This window comes from Paramormyrops kingsleyae, chromosome 11, assembly GCF_048594095.1.
Source record: "Paramormyrops kingsleyae isolate MSU_618 chromosome 11, PKINGS_0.4, whole genome shotgun sequence".
In the NCBI taxonomy this organism is placed as follows: domain Eukaryota; kingdom Metazoa; phylum Chordata; class Actinopteri; order Osteoglossiformes; family Mormyridae; genus Paramormyrops; species Paramormyrops kingsleyae.
Window position 1 is genome coordinate 27969959 of NC_132807.1, and position 24951 is coordinate 27994909.

Consider the following 24951-nt stretch of genomic DNA (forward strand, 5'->3'; position numbering starts at 1 on the left):
ATCACACTGTCACAAGTAGGAGATGTGAGCATATGGCGTAAGTGCGCCAGACCTGGCCCACTCAGACAGGCCAAATGTGCTCCGCTGCGGGGGGGGCTAAGGAGCGGGGCACGCCATGACGGCCCAGGGCCTCGCGATCATCCTCTCACCCTGCCGGCCACAAACATGAACACACACCCTGGTATTTACCGGCTTCCGATGCAGCTTGAGCTAGTGCACTGCAGTCACAATAAACATCCCATCCCAAAAATAGATGTTTATTCAGGAGGCAGTAAAAATTACGGTTTTTCATTATGATTATATGGCTGCCAGTACTAAAATAACTACAGTGTAAGTCAATCAGATAACAGAAGAACATAAACAAATGGGAGCTGGCAAAGCATTTGGCTGCACCAAAAATTGAGGTTTAAAGATCACCGATGGCCTGACAGTTCACTTGAGAAGTGAGGCATGACTCGTGCTGTCTGATTATTACTCGTTTCCTTATACCCGAGTGCCGTTATGAGTAATGGTTGTAGAGGTCAGCATGTGAGCTCCTTCAATTCATTAGCAAAGTGAAGCCGGCAAGAGGCCGGTTCTGTGTGCACATGCTGCTCTTCCCCCCACCAAAGCAAGCCCAAGCCCAAGCCCAAACGCCCAGCCCACGCTTAGCACACGTCTGGCTCTGTCTCCCAGGGGGAGAACTACATAGAAACGATGCAATTTGGTGGGTTCAGGGGTCTGCTGTCATTTCATTCTCACATTGCAGGGAAGCAGTGAAATTCACTATGACTGTACCATAGTATTTAGATGGGTACCACTGCAGTACATAGCGATTGACTTACTGACAATATGAGGCATCCAACCACATTCAGTTAGAAGGCTGATCCTAAGCTGGCTGAAATTTCAAAAATCAAATCACATCAATTGAAATAAATAAAAATCACAATCTGAACTATGTACTGACACTAACCTAAATGCATCAACTACCCATTGAAACTGGAGTATGATATTGTATACGTGCTACCTATTGAAGGCGTCTTTAGGTATCCAAATTAGTGTCCAGCGGTTGCATTTGTCCAGTGAGCAAACGTCAACATTGCCCAATCTTCCCAAATACGGTGGCTGATACATTTTATCACACTGTAGTTGAGAGGTAGCAGATTTTTTAAAATATCAATACATGGCATTTAAAGTGTTACAGAAAAGTTCAAAAATAACGTAAAAAGTAAAATCTCAAAAGTGAAATATGCTTGACCTAAAAATGAATGTTACCGATGTTCTAAGCTTCTAAAACAACTTGCTGTCTAAAAGCAGGGTAATACGTTTGCTAAATGTCCTTATTCAAAAATTTGATGTGAATCAGCTGTTGATGTGAATCCACGTTGCTGGACACAGACAGTTACATCACTATTTCCTACTGTATTGAGAGCTTTTTATTGAGTTTTACTGTTAAACTTGCAACTAAACTGCTGCAATAATTTACTCACACTTCATTATATGGCAGCACAATAACCCTTTTTTAGAGCTGTATAAAGACTTCAGCAAGCTATTACATTTTCAATGGCATTGCTGGATTCCTGCCTTCCTGCTGAAATTAATCATTAACTGAACACATGGATGAAAAATGCATGACGATCATCCACAAAGACAACATGAGGCTGAGAATTTTGAAAAGCAGGTGAATCTTAGGATCAATCACATCAGACAAAACTAATGACACACATTTGTCTATATTCACACAGACTGGTGCAATAGTATCCTGAACTACCTATCTAGCAGTCTAAATCTAAATTATTCACCAAAAATACTCACCTAAGAAAATCATTTTCCATAAAGGTATGGATGTGTTGCAGACTAAAAAGTCACTCTTACCATGTTAGTGTGACACTAAAAGTACACATCACCCATAAAGACCAGCAGGGCTAAAAAGTCACTCTTACCATGTTAGTGTGACACTAAAAGTACACATCACCCATAAAGACCAGCAGGGGTAAAAAGTCACTCTTACCATGTTAGTGTGACACTAAAAGTACACATCACCCATAAAGACCAGCAGGGCTAAAAAGTCACTCTTACCATGTTAGTGTGACACTAAAAGTACACATCACCCATAAAGACCAGCAGGGGTAAAAAGTCACTCTTACCATGTTAGTGTGACACTAAAAGTACACATCACCCATAAAGACCAGCAGGGCTAAAAAGTCACTCTTACCATGTTAGTGTGACACTAAAAGTACACATCACCCATAAAGACCAGCAGGGGTAAAAAGTCACTCTTACCATGTTAGTGTGACACTAAAAGTACACATCACCCATAAAGACCAGCAGGGGTAAAAAGTCACTCTTACCATGTTAGTGTGACACTAAAAGTACACATCACCCATAAAGACCAGCAGGGGTAAAAAGTCTCTGACTCACAAGTGACAGAATCCTGGAAACCCACTTTGCTGTTGTGCTTTAAAATCGTACCGGTTAATAAACCGGAAAATTGTATTCATGATATCATGTAATGCTTTTCATTAAGCTTTCGGCCTTTGTGCACAACAAAATATTCTAATTGAACTTAAATTACTAAACAAAACCCTTTCTAAGAAGCCATAGTCCACTGAAATGGTATCAAGCAGTAAGCGAGCTACTAAAACCACATCCCCGTTTTTTTTTACATAAGTCATCTTGCTCATGACTAATAAAGCTGAAAATGAAGAGATAACCCAATAAAATTAACTTATACCTTTTCCAACCACCAATCACAAAAAGCTTACATTTATTGCAGCCTACTCAGAAAGCAATTAAAGGGCTATATAAAGACATACAGCTTAAAAATAAAATTTACGAGGTTTAAAATTCCCAAACACATCAGCTGAAAGACTTCCTTTTTTCCAATGTTCTCACTGCTTTGTGAAATAAACTGACACCGTGAGTGTGGAGGCCCTTTCAGAAAAAGAATAAAATGATGAGGGAATGGGGAGGAGCCCTACCGTCGTCCAACGTGATGTCCTGCAGGCCGATGGACTGGAATGTGAGCTCCTTATCTTCTGGCTCTTGCTTAATGTGCAGCCGCTCTCCCTCAGGTGAAAAGGGAGAGCGGGGCGTCAGGGGTGGGCACAGAGCACCTGCCGATGCCAGGCTACCCATGCCGGGGCTGGATGCCTGCGGCGAGGCCTGACCAGAGCATGGCAGATGCATCAAGGGGCTGCTGGATGTCGGCGAGGGTGAGGAGGCCGAACCACCATTTGGGGACTGGTATGGCAGTGGCGGCAGCTGGGGGGACGAGGGACCAGAGTGAGGGGAAGGCACTGTTGGAGGTGGGGCAGTGGCTGAGGAAGGGCAGGATGCTGTGTTTGGATAGCTGGGGCAAGGGGCCTGTCCTGGATTAGGGCACGGGAAGCCAAGGGAGTGCAAGTGCGAGGAGCCATGGGTCAGGGGACCTGGAGGAACAGAACTAGAGGCTGTGCCAAGGGAGGAGTGGTACAGTACACCCAGATTCAGGGGGTGGGAGGTGGCTGGGTCAAGCTGGTAGGTGGTGATTGGCTCATAGGCCTGTGGTGAGGTGGTGGTCATAGGAAGGCTCGGCTGGCCGTTGTATCTCAAAGCGCACGGTATGGATTGGTAAGCAGGGCAGGGCGGAGGTGGCGCTGTGGTGTAACCTAGGGCTGCACCCACCATCTGGCAGTCAGGGCCAAGCCCATGGGCCTCGAGTGGAGACAACTGCTGAAAGGATGGAGCCCCTAAGTGCGGGTAGACTTGCTGAGGAGCTGGCAAGCCGGCAACTAGGCTTTGCGGGGAGCCGGATAGGAGGCTGTCGTGCGGCTGGAGGCTGTCGGGGGAAGGCTGCCGGGGCCTGGCCAAGTGGTGCGCCTGGCTCAAGGCTGCTGGGGGTCCAACAGGAAGGTCCATCTCATCTCGATGCTCCTGCTTCACCACTGCATGGGGTACAACAACGGGCATCATCATCTACCAGCACCATCCATAACTGAGAATGCCCTAATTCACTTCTGCCTCAATCTGATTTCATTATCTACACATATGTACATATATAACAAGCATGTGTGATAAGCCGTCCTATTAAAAGGTCTATTTTAGATGAGTTCCATAGTCAACCAGCAAAGTCTGGAAAAAAAAGCAAACAGAAAAAAATTGTATCATCCTGCATATGAATTGGGTTCCCTCTCTGACCACAAAACATGCATTATTTACAATACAGCTACGAATATCAAGTACAAAAGCATGCTATCAGATGCAGAGGAAATTGCTGATTCATTTCTGAGGCAGAATAAGGCTACAGTACCTTATAAGGGCTAAAGGTGATACTGACGTAAGATGAACAGATTTTGAAAGTTTTGGAGAAATTATGTTTATAAAAGACTTTAAAATGGTTCTAGTTAGCAATCTGCTGCATATGAAATAAGGCGGGTGAGTGAGCTTCCTAGCGACAGAAGTAGCATTCTGTGAGAAAGACAGCGTGACCTTGAGTGGTGGCTGGCTGGCCACAAGCAGTAGGGCAGTGCCCTGTGCCAGCAGGGACACAGGACTGCGCTGTGCTGCCAATGAATGAGAGAAACGCGCTTGTGTTCGCGAAGGATCCTACTGTGGATCAGAGCCAATGTTGCAAATGTGGTTTAGTGTGAGAGAGGCAGTCATGATCGCACTGTTGAGGAACAAGGCTGGAGTAATAAAAGATGAATGTGGGGGGTGGGATTTAGAGGTTCTTATTTAGACATCCAGCGCCCACGCACTTCGCACCATTGCCGGCCAGGGGGACCACCCACACAGCACCCTCGCCCTAATGAAAAGCAAGACGCTAGCACCGCCCACTCAGGATGCAGCAGCCGCGGTTTGCAGAGCCACGCCGGAGGCCCGTCTGCAGCGGCAGCGTGTGCTTCCTGAGGGCACCTGCGCCTCGCTCTGATTGGCCACGAACTTGGCAGTTGGAGGGGAAAACAGGAAACCATCAGAAAGTGGGTGCGTTGTTAGCGGAGAAGGTGGGCGTTAAAATTCAGCACCACTTCGCTATTGTTGCTGTTCAGCAAGCATTTTTCGCATCGTTTCCTTTTACCCATTTTTATGCTGCAAATTTCAAGGTTAATAAAGTTGTAGGACCTCCCTACCAGTATGTATACCAACAACAATCTCGCTTTACGGGCACATCCTAAGCATGCAGCGTGAGGACTGTTCTGCATCACTGAGGAGCTTCTTCAAGTAAGTTGTTTGCACATGTCTTGAAATTCAGGTTTCACCACTTCCAGGTTTGACTCATCTCAGAAAAGCCTTAAGATTGTTATGATTTCAATGATCTGATTTAATATCATTGCAAACTACTAAGCTGGTAAAGTGTGTTTGGTCAGATGCTTTTAATAGCAAAGTGAATTTACTTACACTTAATTATGAATCTGTGACAGTGGAAGGGAACCTCTGATTTTCTCCATCATTGTTTTCACAAACTGTGTTTAGAGTCCTTACGGCATTCCGTGATACCGACACCCCCCCCCCCCCCCAAAGACTAAGGACTATTCACACCTCCCCCCCCAAAGACTGAGGACTATTCACCAAATCAACCCATGGCAGGTTAAAAACTTCCTGAAGAGTGCTCATTTGCACGCAAAAGCAAAGCATTCCCGAAGCTGCGCACAGCGCCAGTAGATGAGCCATATAGAAACAGTTAGCAGGTGTGTGTTTGGTTGCAGGCCGAGGAACCCCTCCTAAACCACATCAAAGGGCAGTAACCGAGAGGGAGACAGCTGACTTCTGCAACCCATCACTCAATACCTCTGATGGAGCATGTTTCAGGTGCCACTACAATGATGAGCATACTTAGCAAGGTGGCTAAAAACCTCATAACCCCTACCTCAGTCAGACGAGGTGAACTTTGTTACCTATTATTTCATAAGCCCAGCCTCTGTTTGGCAGCAGGCTGACTGCTAGATGGGTACATTGGAGTCTTTTTCTGTTAGATTGAAGGATCATTAACACACTCATCATTATTTCCATTGTTCTCCTTGACTTGGCTGATGCAAGGACTGTGGTGATGTGAAAGTTCAATACGGTGGGGGGAGCAGGGGGAGAGCGGAGGGCGTGCAGGGGCACTGGGATCACTTGGGGTCACTGCACTGTACAGTACCTGACAGGTATGTGAAGCGCTGACACTGGCTCCGTTTCCGTTTCCCGTTACACACAAAGAACTGCACCTGGACCGGGGAGCTCGCAGCCTTGTTGTGGTATGGAGGAACCTCCAGCACGAGGCTTGACTGTAAGGAGATCACGCCGTTTCAATTTCTCTGCAGACATTCTAGCTAATTAGTCAGAATAGGGTTGTTTTCCTAGTAAAGCTCTGCTACTTTTTCCCTAAGACAGTTCAAACCAAGAGGAAGACAATGACCTACTTTGCCGTTTCAAATACATGTTATGTGTCTTATAACTTACACAAAGACACAAAGAAATTCAGAGGAACACTTACTCCATGACTTCTTTCTCGCACAACTTTTGCTTCGACTTCCCACTGCGGTCTTCCTTCTGAGGGGGGCGGAGCGAATACGAATCAAATGCAATTAAAAGACAAACTCAACTCGGATCTATTGCAGAGTTAAACTTAAGAAAAGGAATGAATGCACAAAAAAAACATGAAAATACAAATTGCATTGTGTGTCATTTCCTATGATCTTCTGGCATCAGCCCACAATTAAAAACCATTACTGTGTGGTTATCCATCATGCTGTGTTCTGGATTATCTTAAATGTTTTACATGAAGTAAAATTGCGAATATATGCTCAAGCAGTCTGAGGCAACCACTGCATTGAGAAAAGCACTGTATAACACTAACCAACAATCAATAATAAAACAATAGGAGAAAAACACACAAAGAAATGCGAAAAGTAAAAACCTCCAACATACAGAAAACCGGCAACTTTTCTGAAAAAAACATATTACATAGGGAAACAGAGAAAACACGAAATTGTGTTTCAGTAAAAATGCTGTACGAATAAAAGTCCAGGTTTTGCTTTTCTTAATTTGATGGACCTTTGTGGCACATGGTGTCCTAAAACCAACATGTATTTGTTCACGAAATTCAGAAAAAGCTAGAGACTTTTAGCCTGACATATGCAGCAGAACATATGAAGGTTGCTTCAATAGTAACCTTCAAACCTTTAATACCCCTTTATTTTTTTCCTCAAATTAGCTTATATTGACCTTGACTGAGTTAGCATGTTTTTACAATCTTTATGTGAAGAATCAGTACATAAAAGGACTGTGAAGAACCAATAGTCATCAACAAGATTTTCCAACATGTGGCACATGTTAAATGAAACAACTGTTCACTTTACACTGTTTTTCCCTGATGTGAAATTCCCAAAGAGGATACTTACAGAACAATTAAAAGCTAATCGTGGCCTAAAATCCTTTTGTCTAGTGTGCTTCAAATCATGGAAAGACATGTGACTGTTTTATTTGTTTTGAAATGCCTGGCTGCATTACCAGACTGTTAGCTGGGGAAAAAAAAATCCATCTTCAGTTTTCCTGCTCAGCATCAATCTCTGGCTGAGAGGGTTATGAGGACAGACAATGGATTTTTGGGAAAGACAGAGGGAAATTACTTTAAGCACCATAAATCACAGACCATGCCACGAAAAAGTCATTATGTTCCTTTACTGTAATGGGTCTTTGTGTTATGAGCCTATTCAAAGGACACAGGAGACCAATTTAGAGTACTGCTTGAAAAAACTGCATGTGGATCTTATTAAAGCTCTTCACCTGTACTGCTGTTACCTTCCTGAATCAGTAGTATCACAGTAGTAAGCAGGCCGTATCTGCAGACCAGCTAAACCCGTGGTGGAATGAGACCTTCTTTTATTACAACTTATCCTTTGCTTTATTTAGGAGAGTATGCCCGTAAGATGAAGATATTGGCTACTTTCCATTAAATAGGAAACATTAAGTGCAGAGTGAAGAATAACAGGTTATAAACAGAATATCACCCTTTCTATACCCCACAAATATTACACAGAAGATGCTGGCTGGCATCACTTGAACATATATTATTCAAAAAGAACCTTAAGGGATGCAATAAATCCGCCACAAAGGCCCTTGACGAGGGGAGATAACTATAAAGGATCACTGAAGGTGGGAATTAAAGAAGACAGGGTGTTTAGGATAAAGACACTATGCCTGTAATGGTGTTCATTCCTGTCCCTGTAACAAATTCTCCTATTCAGTTCAATTAATTTGATACAATGACAATTAATGATGCTCATCAGTCACGTATTACAGCCTAAATTTGATTGTCTAACATTTTAAAGCTAGTTTCAAAAGCTGGACAATCACAGACCCCTATCCAGGGAATGATTCAGGACAAATCAAAACAAAGACCTAAACAAAAAAGACATTCTTCTCTTTCAAAAAGGTACGTGAACAAAGGTAGGTTGGAGAACTACCCCTCTAGCTCCCAGAAGCTCATGCAGCAACCCATCCATCACAAACACTCTCCTTGCATAGACACCATTCTGCCTTCCAGCATGACAAACCGTACGCAGAACAGAGCTCCCTGCTGACTGCAGCCACACCTAGAGTGAGGGCCGCATCGTTAACTGACCCCGCCAGCAGGGAAAGACTGTGAGTCTTACTATGACAAAACTACCACAGAAAGAGCAGCGTGAGGATATGGACTAGAAAGAACCCTGCCATTGCTGTCCAGGTTGCCATTCAACACAGGCCAAACACAGGGATGAGAAAAACCACTCAAGTAATCGGTGTCTGTCTGTTGTCTGGCAGCACAAAAAACGCCACGACTGAGGAATGGGGTTCACTGTTTCTCACTACTATTCCTTCCTTCATCCACTTTGCTGAAGCACTGCAAATTCGGCACTGCACTTCCCTATCTTGGCACGGCTCCTGCTTGAAAGAGCATGTTCCATGACATTCTGCAGGGAACACAGCATGGGGCTGGCTTCAAGAAAAGTGCAATGTGATTATCCCATGGTAACGATCCTTCTTAAGACCTTAAGCAAGAAAATGAACGTTAAAAAAAAAAACAACAAAAGACACAACCCAAAACCAATAAAACGGCATGCTAAAATCTGACTTCAACAATTTAATATCCATTTTTGTATGTACTCAATGAATCTATCTAGGCATCACTGAGCACAGGCTGGCATAGACCCTGGATGAGGTGCCAGTCCCTCGTAGGGCACTCACAGACAAAAACACATGCTATGGACAATACAGAGATGCTAATGAGCTTAACTGCAGATCATGGACACAGTATGCAAATTCCATGCACACAACAGAGGCAAGATTTGAACCCCAGCCATGAAGGAGAGGCAATACTGCTGCCCACTGAGCTAACCAGCCACTTTTTATACACATTTAAAATGATTTCAAAAAACATTTGTAGCAGTTTTCTACAAGGAAGGGCAGCTACACAGACACTCTGTAGCAGGCTCTCTGCCTGCACAGGCCTGCCTGTGATTTCGTGTGGCACAATACTCTACCCACTGAAGAATTCATGGGCATTCCTTTCTGATGCTTAATGTCGAGAGGCATGCACCGACCAGTTGTGAATGCATCTTTTTCAATTTCAAAGCTTAGCTGAAACTAACGTTCAAATAATTTATAAACCAATGTCTATTAGGGGTGTGAAATATCTGGTCCATATGTAAAGGAGTGTCTCACCTGGTCCCTTCTCTTGGAAGATGACTTTTGACTCTGGAAAAAAGTTGGAGCCCATTATGACCATCTCTTCTCCACCGCTGATGGGGCAACTGTTCAGGCTGCATTTATCCACTTGAGGTAGCTCCTGTGCAGAGCGCTGAGCTGCAAAAGCAACGAGCATGTGGTCAACACGTGTGCATGGACACAGTCATGCAAGCACACACAGACACATAAGCACATAAACACTAGCTGCACCCCAGCACACACCCAGATTCACACAGCCTAAACATATTCCTGTTAAACACTCCGTGCAGTACAACCCTATGTGAGCACAATCACAGCACACACACTCATACACCAGCGAAACAGCTTAAATCAAAGTCCATTACTGTACCAGGTGGAATTTTCCAGAACATGTGGGCTGTTTACACAAATCCAGTGGAGCCCCAGATCCACATGTACACAGCATTAAATTTTGACACAGTGTGTATTTTTATGACGACATCAACACGTGTTGTGTTTGGATACCTTAAATAAAGAACTAAACACTGGAGTTATACATTTCCTTAGAAGAACACACATGTGCATGTGAGAAAAGTGTGCCTGTGTCTGCCTGTACATTCACCTGTGTAATATATTGTGGGTTTGTATTCACAAATGTTTGACTAAGCACGGGTGTATATGGGCACGTTAATGCACGTGTGTGTGCACTCACAGCACTCTACTGGGATGGAGGCGACCTGGAGGGACAGGACCTTGCCGCTGGCCTGCGGCACGTGGACGCGGAACACCACCCGCACGCGCGTGTTCTTGCGCCCGATGTCCGTCTCGCCTTTCCGCAGTTCGATGTCAGAGTTGCGCAGTTTTAAAATCCCAGCGCAGTCGATGCTGCCGCAGACGGGGAGACAGTTAGTCCAAAAGGCAGGACCTATGCCAGGTACACTGGGTCACTGTACTTTTAATCACTGGCATGATACACCCCCCTTCCTGATGTGGCACATAATAGCATTAAGGTTAAGCAGGGCTGTCTAGTTCAGTCAGTGTAACCTTAATGAGGTTTTAATGGGATGAACCGTGTAGGAACAGTCCCACATTTACCAGCCACAATCGCTATAAACATATTTCAAGCCTCACTGGTTTGCACCATATATTGGCCAAAAGGTGCATCTTCTGTCGTACAACAGTGAAGCTCATCTGATATTAACATACCATTTACAGATGAAATAAACTGCATATTGAATATGAATTTTATCTCATTTAAAACAAAAAACAAACTTTCAATTTCAAATTATATTTGAATACACGATTGGTTAGAATATAAGCAGCGCTATTTTATTGATCCTCATGAGGAAATTCTCTTTCCGTCTACCCCATCATGCTCTCCATGAAACACACAGACTCGTATACAGTGAGAGCAAAACTTGGGGTCTCAGGCATAGGGCTGGCCAGTGTGCAGTGCCCCTGCAGCTGGGGGTTAAGGGCATAACGGTGGCATCAACCTGCAATGATGGTTCAGTCACCTTTTCACACTGTCATACAAACCTAAATCGAAATACGGCCAATTTAATTTTCATAATCAAATTAACATTTTTGCTCCTTGTGTCTGTATTAATGTGCACTATTGCCATCCCCACCAAAGACTCAGGAATTAGTGTATTAGCCTTTCTGCCTTTTCATGGAAAACATGGCTCTCTTTTCATTTCATGGTGCAAGTAATTTCCTTTGTATTGGCAAGACATCGTTTGCGCAGTTACTAAAATACACCAGTTTCGGGTTGAACTCCTTTTTAGAAATGAAAAACAGCTAATAACACACACACACTGTAATATTTTCCTGTAGTAACTTACTCAAAACGTTGATTTAAATTTAAAAACCCATAAAATGTGGCAGGCATTACAATCACAATGACTGTTTTTGGATAGCCGCAGTATTTTAACACCTGCAGGACTTCTCCAAGGGTTTGCTCAAGACTGAGTAATGCTCTTCTGAAGTGGTTATGACAAATACCTGGCTGACATATTGTTGTCAGGAAGGAGAGGAATTTCGAGAAGCTTGGTGCTGGCAATTATGATTTCCTGGCTGGCGGTGGCAACCGTTTTTCCTGTGATCCTGTGCACCTGGTAGAAGGCATGCGGTCTGAGGTAGCGATCGTCAGCTGTTCCAATAAACATCTGCAAGTTCACTGGCTTCTCATTAAAACCTGTGAGCTGCAATGGGATAGGGGAGAAGTATAAGGAAAAAAACAGCAATATAAGCCAAAGGGATTTCCCTCATATATCCCTCCAGGCTTATCTAAATGACTATGGAAACATGCATGTATAAAAAAAGATAATTCGGGAAAAGTCTGACAACTTTATTTCCAAGAGCAAAAAACAGATGTTGCTTAATTCACATGCCCCTCATACTTTCCTATTTTTGTTCCTTACTAAGAACACTGAATTTATACTTGGAAGACTCATCAATTCCAAAGTCCAAATAATCTCATAACGTAAATAGTATTAACCATTGCCTGCACGTGTTACCAGGCTTGCCGTTAGACATGCCCTGTCCCACTGGGGGCAATGTGGCAATGTGCCTCACAGCCAGAGAAGCATAAAGAAAGTTCTGCACAATAACCTTGTGTAATTTGATGATAATATCAGTAATCGACAATAACAGACAAGTAATCCAGTGTCAGGGTCTGACCGGCAATTATCATCTTTGTTGGGGAAGTCGGCTTAGACTGCACACAAAGCAAGATAACAGGAACAGTGTCTGATGTTTTTTTTTTTTTTTTTTTTTAAAAAAGGGTGAGTGCGTGTGTGTGGCGTTGGATTACATCACTTAGTCTTCTAGTGTGTGCAGTAGGGCTATTAACTAAGGGTGAAGGTCATCAGGACCCTCCGTGCCCCTCCATTAATCAGGGCCTGGTGAAATTCACAAAGGAGCCCATTAATCTTCTAGTGAGACATGACAACCTGGAGTAACCACCGACTACCACTGTAGTTCTGTCAAACATCATTTCACAAACATCTGAAGCAATGCAGCTGTGATCAATCACAGGCCAGTCAGGGTAGTTACAGTACTACTAGAAATGTGCATGTCAATCAAAAATCTACCTTGACCATGCTTTATTTAAAAACGTTTGCTTTTTCTTAGCTCAAGAAAAAGGTCTTGTTACTGGTAAAGGGTTTCAGTGAATGCTGCGTTTAGCTGCCAGTGAATTTGAAAGGTGTGCTTTCTTCCCTGTGACCTCTGGTCAGGAAACAGCTTCACAAAGTTAGCAAGTCCAGCTGATATCATTTCCCACACTGTTGGTTTTTCCACTGGCATACACGAGCATACATAAGAGGGCTGAAGAAAGACGGCAGCTGTTGAAGTCCAATTCAAGCAAAGACGAGGTGGTATGTGGTATTCTACATGGTTAAAGCAAAACCGTGACAGGAACACTCTCCACTGCAAGCAAAGCATACACTGGAGGAAGCTGAGAGGACAAGGCCTTCATAAAATCAGAACTCTTGGCCTAGATATTGGGGTGTGGGGGGAATTCTGTGGTTAGTTTCGAATATCCTCCTCACCCCCGCAGGACCACACATTCACAGACACACACAAGCTTCACAGGTACAGCCAGTGGTTAAATAAATATTTATGAGTGATATATTTCTGTTATAATAATTTTATGCTTTCAGGATATTTCAAATGTTTGCACGTTTAATCTTTGCAAGTAAGTACTGGCCTTTGTACTTTTTCTGTTTGTACCACATGTGTGTTCATCGCTGCTGTATACACCAGAATTTCCCCCAGGATCAATGAAGTCCATCTTAACCTTAATCTTATTTACGACGTTTGGACTGGTCTGGCCACAGCAACTGGAATCCCACCCTATGACACACGAGCCAGCTTTCTAAGGTAATCAATCATAGGGCAGTAGGGGTGGTGTGTTTGTGTGATGGGGGGCAGTGAACAAGCACACATCCAACGCTTTCACCAGCTGGATACAAACCACTGCATTTAGGTTTTCAAGCAGAAGCTGAGTCAATGTTTAGGACCTACAGTCTTACTTGACCAGGTTGTGTATTAGAAAAGCATGGGTGAATTCATAAGGTAAATTCATAATACTCTTATTCTGCAGAATTTAATCAACATGTTGTTTTCTTCACCTTGCTGTCTTCAACCACCACATCCCGCAAAAAAATATACAGATCCAACATGTAAAATCTCACCAATTATTTAAAACAAATACATTGGCATTAGCAAGGATACGTTGGCATTAGCAAGGATACGTTGGCATTAGCGAGGATACATTGGCATTAGCGAGGATACGTTGGCATTAGCGAGGATACGTTGGCATTAGCGAGGATACGTTGCTCTTGTTTGCTCTATGTCAAACGGAAGATGTGTGGAGGCAACCATGCGGGTTCTAATGCTGACACTCCACAGTAAGACTCACTCTGTCCTACTTTTGCACAAGCCTGAAGGAGCAAGTTGTGCTACTGTGCCAGAAAACAAGCTGCTAGTTACAGAAAACTGTGACTTATTCCCAGGCACCTTCAGAGGTTTTACGAAAATGACGGAAGTACCATCTTTTGCCTGGAAAGGCAGGTATATTATATGGTTAAAATGGGACAGCAGTACAACTGACATAGCAAATGTAAACCTACATAAGGTTATAATAAAGGCATCCAACTTGTACCTATAAATGGACTTCCATAAAGAATATTACATTAAACATTCAGGGTAAATACAATGGTCTGTAATAACGAACACATTCACTACTTTGTGACGCTCATGAAAGCATTATACAGCTTCAGTGGTTCGTCAGTGTATGTAGTTTTGTACTTTTATTTTTACTGGGTAATAATCATTATTATTATGTAGAGTATTATTTTTTCTGACTTACATACAAATCCAAACACAGACTTAGGGAGGGGGATCTCATTCATAACCTGCTTTAAAACCAAAGTCATAAGGAATGTTGTTACTTTGTTGTTGTAGTGTATGTTACAATGTTACAACGGGCAACGAGGTGGAGAGATGCTGCTGCTGTGCAATTTCACACAAGATACGAAGGTGACAGAGACACACATGCATAGTTACCAAACTCTGAAAAGTTACTGGAAACACATTCAACATGCCAACTCATTTGAGACGACATCATCTGAGTGTGTGTATGACCAGAGAAAGGCAGAAACAGCCTCTGCGAGTGAGTCTCCATCTGCCATTTAAGACATAAGGAAATATAGACCAAATACAGGTTAAAAAATAAACAACTACGGCTACAGGGGAGTTTATTGCTACAGATGTGTGACCATACTTAATAGCAAAGAACATGGGATTTAGTTCATTATCACTGTTATTTTGTAGTCTTATTTTTTAATTTTTGTTTATTTTAAAATATTTTTAGAAAGTGCAAATGTGTCTTAGGTTTTGTTACTCAGACACGTTCAGTTTACAACTGTTCCTAATTGCATTTGTAGTTTTAAAAACTGAATTTCAAAACATGATCCCAAAAATCGAGGTTTGTACTGAACCGTGAATTTTGTGTGCCATTTCGCCCCTGGCTGGGATAATTATGCTGTCTGTAAGGTGCAGCAAAAACATTTGAAAGTCGGAACAAAGCAGAAGTTTAAAGCGCTAACCTAATCTGGTCCAGCAAAAACATCAAAAGTTGCACAATTTCTAATCCAATGTTTTTCAAATGGAGGGTCACAAAATATGCGATGATTATTTTTTTTCTCTGATGTTGAACGTTTTTGTTAACAGTGCATGCACATACTGCCCTACTCTTACTGCACTATTTACGCCATAGTTACCATTACTGCACTATTTTTTGGAAAAAAAAATGGGTTCAAAATTTTAAAAATGTGGGTCCCTAGGCTAAAACGCTGTTCTAAGCTATTCAAGTTAGAATAACTAAAATTAACTACAATGCTAATCACTGTATTTCTTGAAAGCTTTTCAGCACATACTGAAAAATGTAAATCTGCCATATCCCCGAAAGATGGGAGCAAAAATCCCCAAAGACCACTATGACTGTAACACGGCCCACTAGGCTGAAACTGAACTGTCAACGTGACCCTCCACAGTACAAACAGAGAGTAGAGAGAGGCAGAGCGAGAGAGACCTACATATAAACAAGCCATCGTGCTCTCTTCAGTTCAGTATGGGGCGTCTCTCTCTGAGGAGGAGTAGATTAGCAGGGACTCTCATTAGCTTCTGCTTCAGACTGTTCAGGCCAGATGGTAAATGAGGCCTGGCTGGAGCCAAGCCTGCATTAGACTCACGATACTGATACTGATCCGGAGAAGCGCTCGCATGCCTCTTCTGTTGGAATAGTAAACTCAAACGCAAATAATGTAGCTGGATAGTGTTACACATGATGGTCTAAATAAAGCAGCCTTATTTTGGGACACATTTGTTCCACTGAGCAACTAAGAGTCTAAAATAGCCCAATATGCCATGAGAACCTTTGGAGGAGGGAAAGTCACGTCTCAAATATTTAGCATTCATAAAATGAACAAAAATACAACCAGCCAAGACAGATGAGCAGATTCTCCCGACCCCCCCACAAATACACAGTGAGCTGGCACACCTCCCACACCTCTTTTCTTGCCGTCACTCTACCTGAAGAAACTGGCTCAAAGTTGTTTCTCCATGTTTCTTTGTGGTTTCCATTGTAAAGGTCATGCACATATGTTTAAACGCTAAAAACGTCAACTTGGGTGGTGACTGAAGGTCACCTCTGCCTGTTCCTCCTCAACACGCCGTTACGCTGGCTGGGGACCTCTCATGACGACAGTGTTCAATGTTTGTGGACAGCAGCACTCTGAGCCCCCTGCCCTGCCCCCCCAAAGCTTTGTCTGAACAAGGTCAGGTGTGCATGCGGCTGCCATGTTCATCTGCTTTCTCAGCTATTGCAGGCAAAGCCTGCTGCGGTCTGCTGGCTGGCTGGGAATAATGCAAAGATGCCTGTGTCAGGACTGACTTCATATCAAATAAAAGTGTCAGTACCTTTGATAAACTGTGAGTAATTGTAAATTTAGCCAAATCATTCCACTGATGTTAAATCCATTTAAACTGGGAAGTATACTTCCTTTGAGCTCCCAAGTTTTCTTCATCCTATCACTTCAAAGTTATCATTTACAAACACTTCCTAAACTACAAAAGAATAAAAAATGCAGTTTGGCAGGATAAAACTGCAAAAAATGTCTGCCGTCCTCCAAAATGACTAAGAGACAAAACAGTTTTCATGAATATAAAACAACCAACCTTCTAAGCAGTGTTAAGCATTGTTTAACACTGCTAAGTTTAATACACTGACAACATTCTCATTTACAACACTTCAGGACACTCTTTCTTTTTCAGTTAACAACAACAATTAGTTAGTAACAATAGTTCACTTTAGGAACTTCAACAGCACAATAAAATGTTTGGAGATCAGTATTTTCCTGGGGTTAGTGGGTGCGTAAGTGAGAATCCTCCAACAGTGATGACTGCTAAGCTTGCACCTCTTGCCAGGACCACAGGTGTGCAATGTAGAATCTACACATTCAAACAAGAACAGGACAGGAGTGCAAGCAGCCAGGCAACCTGCCAACCTGGCAAATGGGTATAACCCAACCCCCCAACTACAGGCATGCTCAGAAGGCAAGGTCAAAGGTTAATCCCTCCTTTAACCAGAGTCTGCTACAGCTCTTGTTCTACGACAGGACAGCTACCCTAATACAGAGTAAACAATGTCGCAGACTGTGCTTAGGTGTGAGCAGAGCACATGTTATTAGGACAGTTTTATGGGGTGCTATTCCCTCCCTATTTATTACAACTTATTAAAGCCACAGAGAAGCATTCATCCCTAAAAATGTGAAGTTACAGGCAGCCAGAAAGTTTGACAGAAGTTATTATTTATTGTTAAATAAGGTAGGACCAAGATACTTCTACAGTGACAAATACAAGAAATGAATGAACATTCAAATTCAACCTTGAAATTTAGTATCTCCAGGGCAGATATTATTTGTCCCTTGAGGTCATTTGAGAGTCTAATTATCAGTCTAAATGAAGTGAATGGTAATAAAAGGGCATGGCTTCATGTGAAGGCTTACCAACAAAAACAACCAAAACGACAAATAAAGAAAGTTTTCAGTGAAGCAATACTAGGTGCAGCTCTGGGTGCGTTTCCTGAAGCCTTCTTAATGCTACATCATTCGTAAGTTTTATCGTTTAACATACGGAAACTCACCCCTGATCATTGCTGAGCATCACACAACCAAGTTCTATAATTCACCCAGCAGAACAATAGCTTCTTTAATAGTTCCATTGTTTGCCCACTGCACCTTTTTCAACCTCATAATTTTTCAACTTCATAACCTCAGTCAGTCGAGACTGCAATATGGACACATTTTACCCATAAGCCCCAAGACTAGATCATGCATACCTAAGAGCCAAGTAACTTTTTTTTAATACAGCAGGTTAGGCCCCGAAGTTCTGGTGATTGTTTTTAAACGGGGACACCCAACAGGAGCATCTGATGAAGCATAAACACTGTAGTGTAACACAGTAAACAGAGTCTCTGTTTTGTACACACAGACAGCAGTAAAGCTGATTAAGCAGTGCTGTTCTGCAGGGTCCGTTCAGTACACCTTAAAACTGCTTGTGAAACAAAAAAAAAAAGAAAGAAGGTTGTCATGGGAATAAAAAAAACAAAAACAAAGATGGGGATGTGTTCAAAAGGAAAAAAAACACCCAACCAAGACTATTTTTACAAATTATGCATCTTCACAAATGGCCAGTCGAGTCTATTATTACTTGTTAATCATTAGCTGCGAGTTTGGCATAAGTCATCCAAAGCCTATCTGATGTGTAAACATAGAAAAACCTCGGAGGAGAAAACACACATATCAGAAGAAAGAGCGAACAAAACCAGGACAGAATAACAAGGGAAAACATAGATAAACAGGACAAGGTAAAATAAGGCAAACCTGGGTCATTATAGCTGCAAGCTAGAACGAGGATGCATGAGAATCAATGGCATCAAACCAGCCAGTTAAACAGTTTTTACTGTTGCAAGCAGGAACTCAAACCAGGTGGCGGATTGTACATAGTGATGTAACTTAAGGCATCTGTTCACAGGACTAGCCTAGTTAAAAGTTTCATGCTCATATAAGCGTATCTAGCAGCAGGCAAATACTTTCATATCAAAAATTTGAAATTTGTATTAAAAACAACAATGACCAGGTTAAATAGTACTAGCTAAATTCAATGGTTAAACAGCAGCCTTACTGTGTAGTGAAAATGAAACATGATTCAATTCATACTGACAACTATTGTTCCCACTAGACAAACATCCATCGAAAGAAAAATGATTGAGCTATGCACCAAGAATCTTGTTTCACTTTTTAAGTATTAAAAAATTCTGAAGAGAATGTTTTGAGTAGTGGAACACATAACATTGTAGGAAAGACTCCAGTCCACCGAATGACAGCACAGCACGTAAACCAATGAGATTCAAAGACCTCCTGCTGATGGTGATCTCCGGCCCTGATGGTTCCGGGAATTAAGCATGGCCGAAACCAAACTGTCACCGTTTGTCACGAACAAAATGTTAATGGGAACACAAACCCTCAGGGTAAATCGCGGTAAGCTCAAGTGTGGAAAAAAACAATCATACTACAGTGGCGCCCTGTAACCTGGATTACAAGCACACAGCACTTAGCGCTTTCTGCTTTAAAATATATAAAGTAATATACATATGGGATATTATAGTAATATACATAATATGGGATATTATAATTTCATTGGGTAAAATTCTGTTGAACATTTTGAAAAGTCCAACTCAAGTCTGCTGAAACAGATTATAATGGGATTCTGCAGTGTTAGCTGAAATATGTCTACGGTATAACCATCAGCTAGTGGTGCACTGATGTGGGGATTTTGACCGATACTGATAACTGATATATTACCATCTAATATTACAATAACCGGCAAACCTCCACAAATCTGTACTGAATCCGATGCCGGTGCTGTTGCTTCTGATGACTGTGTGTTGCAACCACATCATACAACATGAGCAGTGAGACGTTAGCAAAGCTGAGCTGACCTGAGAGACGGCAGCAAGGTTCGAAGTGGTGAATGAGCTGACAAGATCCCTCATCCGCCACCATGGAGAACGTCCAGTGCAATCAGCTATATTATTTTACTTTAGCTCTGGTGTTGTTAATGTTGAATAATGACTGAAGTCCAAATATCGACCGGCAGTATCCATTTTTAATGAACATCGGCTGATGCCAACGTCAATCGATATATTATGCATCTCTACCATTAATCTAAAAAGCCATATTATTTTGTGAACACCTTGAAACAATCAAATCAGGACTTTACCTGAACCATAAATATGAAGAACCATAACACCGGTACCAGGTAGAATTCTAACAGTGTTAAACCAAAAATGTGATTAAAAACTGGATTAACATAAGGACCTATTTCATCCTCTGAACACCACTTTATGTTTCATTGCTACAAGTGTTTCACAGTGCTACCAGGATACCATCAGTGAACAAAAGGCCGTGGTCTCCATGGTAATGAAATATTCACCAGCTCACTCCAAGGATCTCAGCATCTTCTCAATAAGAGACAGGAGAGGGGCTGTAAACTGACCCGCTCTCTTGTTAGCATCACATGACAAAGAACAGGCAGTTCATTTACAGCGTCAAAGACAACCTGCCCTATTCTCTCTGTAGAACCATTGTGTGTTATTCAAGTTATACAAGCCTGAACAGATGTGCTACATTTCTTGCTAGATGTTTCCTGTTTTATTTACCTGTACTTATCTGCAATTTTTTACACTTAATGCAAGGCATAGTATTAAAAGTGAACGGTCATCTCTCTGAAAAAAGGGGTGTAAATTCCATGGGCAATCCTGTATAGCGAGAAAAGTGGTTAAATTAATTAGTTCAATCAAGTGTTTAAGCTGAAACTCACTCAATACTATGTCCGTAACAGCATTACTGCGCATAGAAGACCAAAGTTAGGGGCAGAGTAAAATATAAAGTGAAAATATTCACTGAAGGAGCATAAGAGTACATCACACTCAGATTACCTAGAGTCAAAGGCATCTCCCGACTGTTGAAATAACAGGGTTCCTCCAAGAACAGAGGGCCTCAGGAACTCACCTTGACCACTGGGTGGCCACCAGAGGCTGCCTTGACTGCCCCCCGGCTCCCCTCTGTCTCATAGTGGGCACGGTGGTGGGCCTTGGGCTGCACCTCAATCTTGAGCTCATACTGTCCAAATTGGCTGGGGAGGGGCCAGTCCAGAGGGGGCAAGGATGAGGCCCTAGGGGGGTGAAAAGGGTTGTGGGCAATAGCATTTACCAAATCATTGCACATTCATTTGGTGTGAAATTCAGCCTATTAATTTCAGCGCCGACTATTATTCCCAAAGATGAGTAAATCATAAGCAAGATTTAACAAGAAAAAACGCTGTGGCAACAAAATATCCAGCCATGGTTTAAGAGGCAGGTCACAGTGAGCCAATCAGTTCTGCTGTAATGGGAAGCCTATCCTGGAGAAAAAAACAGAAGTATTCCAGTAGCTTACTAGTGTTACGCTCCTTACTTTAGCTTTGTTTGCACAGCTGCATTAAACAAACAAAATAAATACACTTTAAATCTCAAATTCAGTAGTCATTCTCATTTTAGCAGGAAAACTAAATGAAGGATTTTTGTGTGCAAGCGACACTTAATTGCTTAAGTGCTACAAAGAAAAGGCTAAATATATATATAAAAAGATTAGAGATGCTCCGATCACCGATCACCAAGATCACCGATCACCAAGATCACCAAGATCACCGATCACCAAGATCACCGATCACCGATCACCAAGATCACAGATCACCAAGATCACCAAGATCACCGATCACCAAGATCACCGATCACCGATCACCAAGATCACCGATCACCGATCACCAAGATCACCGATCACCAAGATCATGATCTGCCGATTGCCGATCACTGCCGATCACAGAATGGCAAGGGAATGGGAATCTTTTATCTATAATCTAGCAGAGTTTGCACCATTTGTAGAAATGAAACTAACTCTAAATTAACTATATTGAAGAAAAAAAAAACTGTAGAAATAGGCTACAGTCAAGATCTTGAAGAATCAAGCGCTTGACACTTGGCGCCCCACACTGCAGGAGGGGCAGTGACACTTTGGTCAGCACTGTCGCCTGGCACCTCCAGGGTCAACACATGAAATGTTCCCCGAGAGTAGAGTGGTTTAGTTTCTCATACTCGGCATGTTCAGTTGTATGGCGTGTTCTAAGATGCCTAATCATGTTAGTGGTGTTAAAATGCCGTTGCTTGCTTCCACCTCGAGGGATTTCATCACGACATACATTGCAAACGGCTAACTTTACGTCTTTATCGGACACTTTGAAAAACTTCCAGACGGGAGAACTCATGTTGCCACTGGTAAGCTCCGCTCTGCTGTTGTTTACCTGTGCGCCGTGCATGCACGTGTGAAAAAGTCGCGCGAGTAATTTACGTCAAGTGATCGGCTTTTTTGATCTGCGCTTTTGGGGTTCGCCGATCAAGCTATTTTTAGCCAATATCGGCCGATCATGATCGGTGGCCGATCAATCGGAGCATCACTAAAAAAAATACTTCTGAGCCTTTGCACTTTATCAGATCACACTACTGTGTCCATGGGAAGACGGTCACACAAGGTTTGGATAAACATCCTCTCCTAAAACCCATGTCAAGTGCTTAGAAAAAAAGATTTCTACAGTTGTTAAAACAGCCCACAAGGTAAAGTTCATTTCCCCCTCCTGATTCTCATAAGTGAAAAGTAGACTTCTATTACTATGCAAGTGTGTAGAACAACTTCTTGTCTAATTTTTAATAATGTCGAAAAGTTCTATCAGCCCAAGAGAAATTGGCATTTTGGAGGCGGCGGTTATTGAAATGGATGTGGAACCCTTCAGTCATCGGAACAAATCCCTGGTGGCAGTTGTTGTACGATCCGTACCCAACCTGATTTAGTAGAACATGCAGAAGCAGGAATAAACACTGTAGATGGTGAGCATCTTTCTCTTCAATGTCTTTTTGAAAATGGCTTCGCTTTGATTTATTTAATTCAACTGGTTCTAATTTCTCTAGCAGGAATTCCCATTTTGAAATACAACAACAGCAACATTAAATTAAATAAACTATAAATGAAAAGAAAGGTAAATACGACAGCTTTATCTCCACAAATGTGAACCCTGGATCTTATTGATAGTGTTCTCGTTTACAATTCTGAGTTAACCTTGGGTTGGCTGGGAACACTGTTTTTCTACTCATCAGGACATGCACGCCTTTTAATTTGGTCTAGAAAGGTACTATATATATATATATATATATTTATATGCAGCTACCATTGTTATCAGTGAGTAACTTTAACAACACTTTCAAGGCTGGAGGATGTCGATAAGGAGGTTTATTAACGTACCGGAAGATAGGTGTGTGCCCAGGCTTCGGTTTGTTCCAAGTAAAGTGTGAGGGGACGGACAGGAACTGCTCCCCCAGAGTCTCCTTCTTCAGGGTATCTTCCACAGGAGAGTCCAGCGCAGGTGACATACAGCTTGGGTCTTCCAGGCCCAGATCACATTTCCCAGGCAGGGACACCCTGTCTTGGGAGGTCTTCCTGGTTTTTGAGGGGATGTCTGCCTCAGATGGGCAGCACTGGAAGGGGAGGGACATCCCTAGGGAGGGGCTGCCTACCCAGGTGTCTTCTGTCACACTTCCTCGGGGGGAGTGACCGGGGGTAGGGCCAGGAGAATGGTGTGGAGAGGCAGAGCCCGGTCGGCAGAGGTCAGCGCTAGAGTGGCGCCTTTTTCCACATGGAGAGGCAGGGCGAGAAGGAGGCCGTGAGGACGGCCGTGAGGAGGGTCGTGGGCTTAGCCAGTTCTCATCTGTCACACTAGCACGAGGTGAGTGGCCCGGTGAGTGACCAGGTGACTGGCGGGGTGACAGTTGAGAGCAGAGAGCAGCACGGGCACGCTGCCACGGCTCCTCAGCAGGGCCGCCCAATGGGGAGCAGCCAGGGGAGGTCAGCGGGGAGCCCAGTGTGAAGCGAGCAGCCGCTTCATTCAGCTCGGAGTCCACGTCATCATACACGTGCGAAAAGGACTCGCAGGAAGAAGCATCCGAGAACCAGCTCCGGGAGGAAAGGCTGCTACAAGGGCTGGAGCTCATCGGCAAGTCCCGGAACGAGGTCTCCAATGGAAGGTACAGATGGCCCCGAGACAGTGGCCGATCTGTGTCTTCAGCTTCAGCATCTCCAGTTACCAGGTGACCTCCGCTGGCTTCCATGCCCTGCTGACAACTGGGTGAGATAGAGGTGATCTGGATGCTGGGGCACTCAAAGGCCTTGCTGACCCCTGTCGGGCTGTACCTAGGTACATCATAGCTGAACTCATACCCCTTGTATGCGTGTGAACGGGGCGGCACTGAAACAACTGGCGAGTGAGATTGCGGGCCATGGCGGGGAATTCCAATTGGCTGGTTGACCAACGATGGGGGCTGGCCAACATTGAAGATGTAAAATGAGCCATTTTCATCAGATTCGAGATCTAGGTGATAAAAGAAAAAGCTCTATATCAGAAGAAATGTACACAATGCCTTGCAAGACATTATATTAAGCGTGAGCTGGATTCAAAGATAGTTGCTGAAGCAACCCAAAACCATAACAGGCTATTATTCTAACTAAACCGCTGAAAGAGAGAGTTTACAGGCTCACACATACACCCACACATATTCAGCTGGCAGAAAAAGGCAGCCTCGTAATTAATTTGTTTTGTTTTTTCTCCTTCCAAGGTCCATAGTGCACAGTCAAAGCAGAGGGACGATAAGAAAGATTAAAGCAGGAATTTATCAAAACATTTACTGGTGAGGTATTAAGTTTGCTAGCTGCAAGAAAAAAGCTTGTATCAAGTATGTAGAATTCCAAGAATTTTTAACTTAATGAACTAAAAGTGAGTACTGGTGCAAGGGGTTAACTAGTGGATTGGTTGGTAACCCAGAGGATTCCCCAACACCCAGACTGAGCTATAATGTTCTGAAGCAAACAAAAGCTATTCAGACAGACACCTACTCATATAGTGGCTGTGTGTTGCATATCTAGAGCAGGGGTACATGCTGTTACACTCTATACTCTTTTTGCTAAATGCAAAACAGCTGCTTAAAAGCAATGCACATAGATGTGACAACGTCAAGATCGAGTATGCTAATCAGGGTGATACAAAACAGCCAGGCAACTGTGCAGGCTAAATGTTGATGACCAAATGCTTCATCAAAACTTCCTTATTAAAGTA

General features: G+C 42.9%; 1 protein-coding gene across 2 annotated transcripts in view; it reads right to left on the reverse strand.

The window, feature by feature from the left end:
* Positions 1 to 24951, reverse strand: part of nfatc3a (nuclear factor of activated T cells 3a) — a 51677-nt gene that overhangs the window by 12339 nt on the left and 14387 nt on the right. For both annotated transcript variants that reach the window (XM_023790331.2, XM_023790330.2), the window contains exons 2-9: positions 23088 to 24210; positions 20769 to 20931; positions 11632 to 11831; positions 10340 to 10512; positions 9646 to 9786; positions 6437 to 6492; positions 6101 to 6227; positions 2961 to 3905 (exon numbers count right to left, since the gene is read on the reverse strand). In XM_023790331.2, coding sequence (XP_023646099.1) covers positions 2961 to 3905; positions 6101 to 6227; positions 6437 to 6492; positions 9646 to 9786; positions 10340 to 10512; positions 11632 to 11831; positions 20769 to 20931; positions 23088 to 24210 — 2928 coding nt within the window. The remainder of the gene's footprint in view (positions 1 to 2960; positions 3906 to 6100; positions 6228 to 6436; positions 6493 to 9645; positions 9787 to 10339; positions 10513 to 11631; positions 11832 to 20768; positions 20932 to 23087; positions 24211 to 24951) is intronic.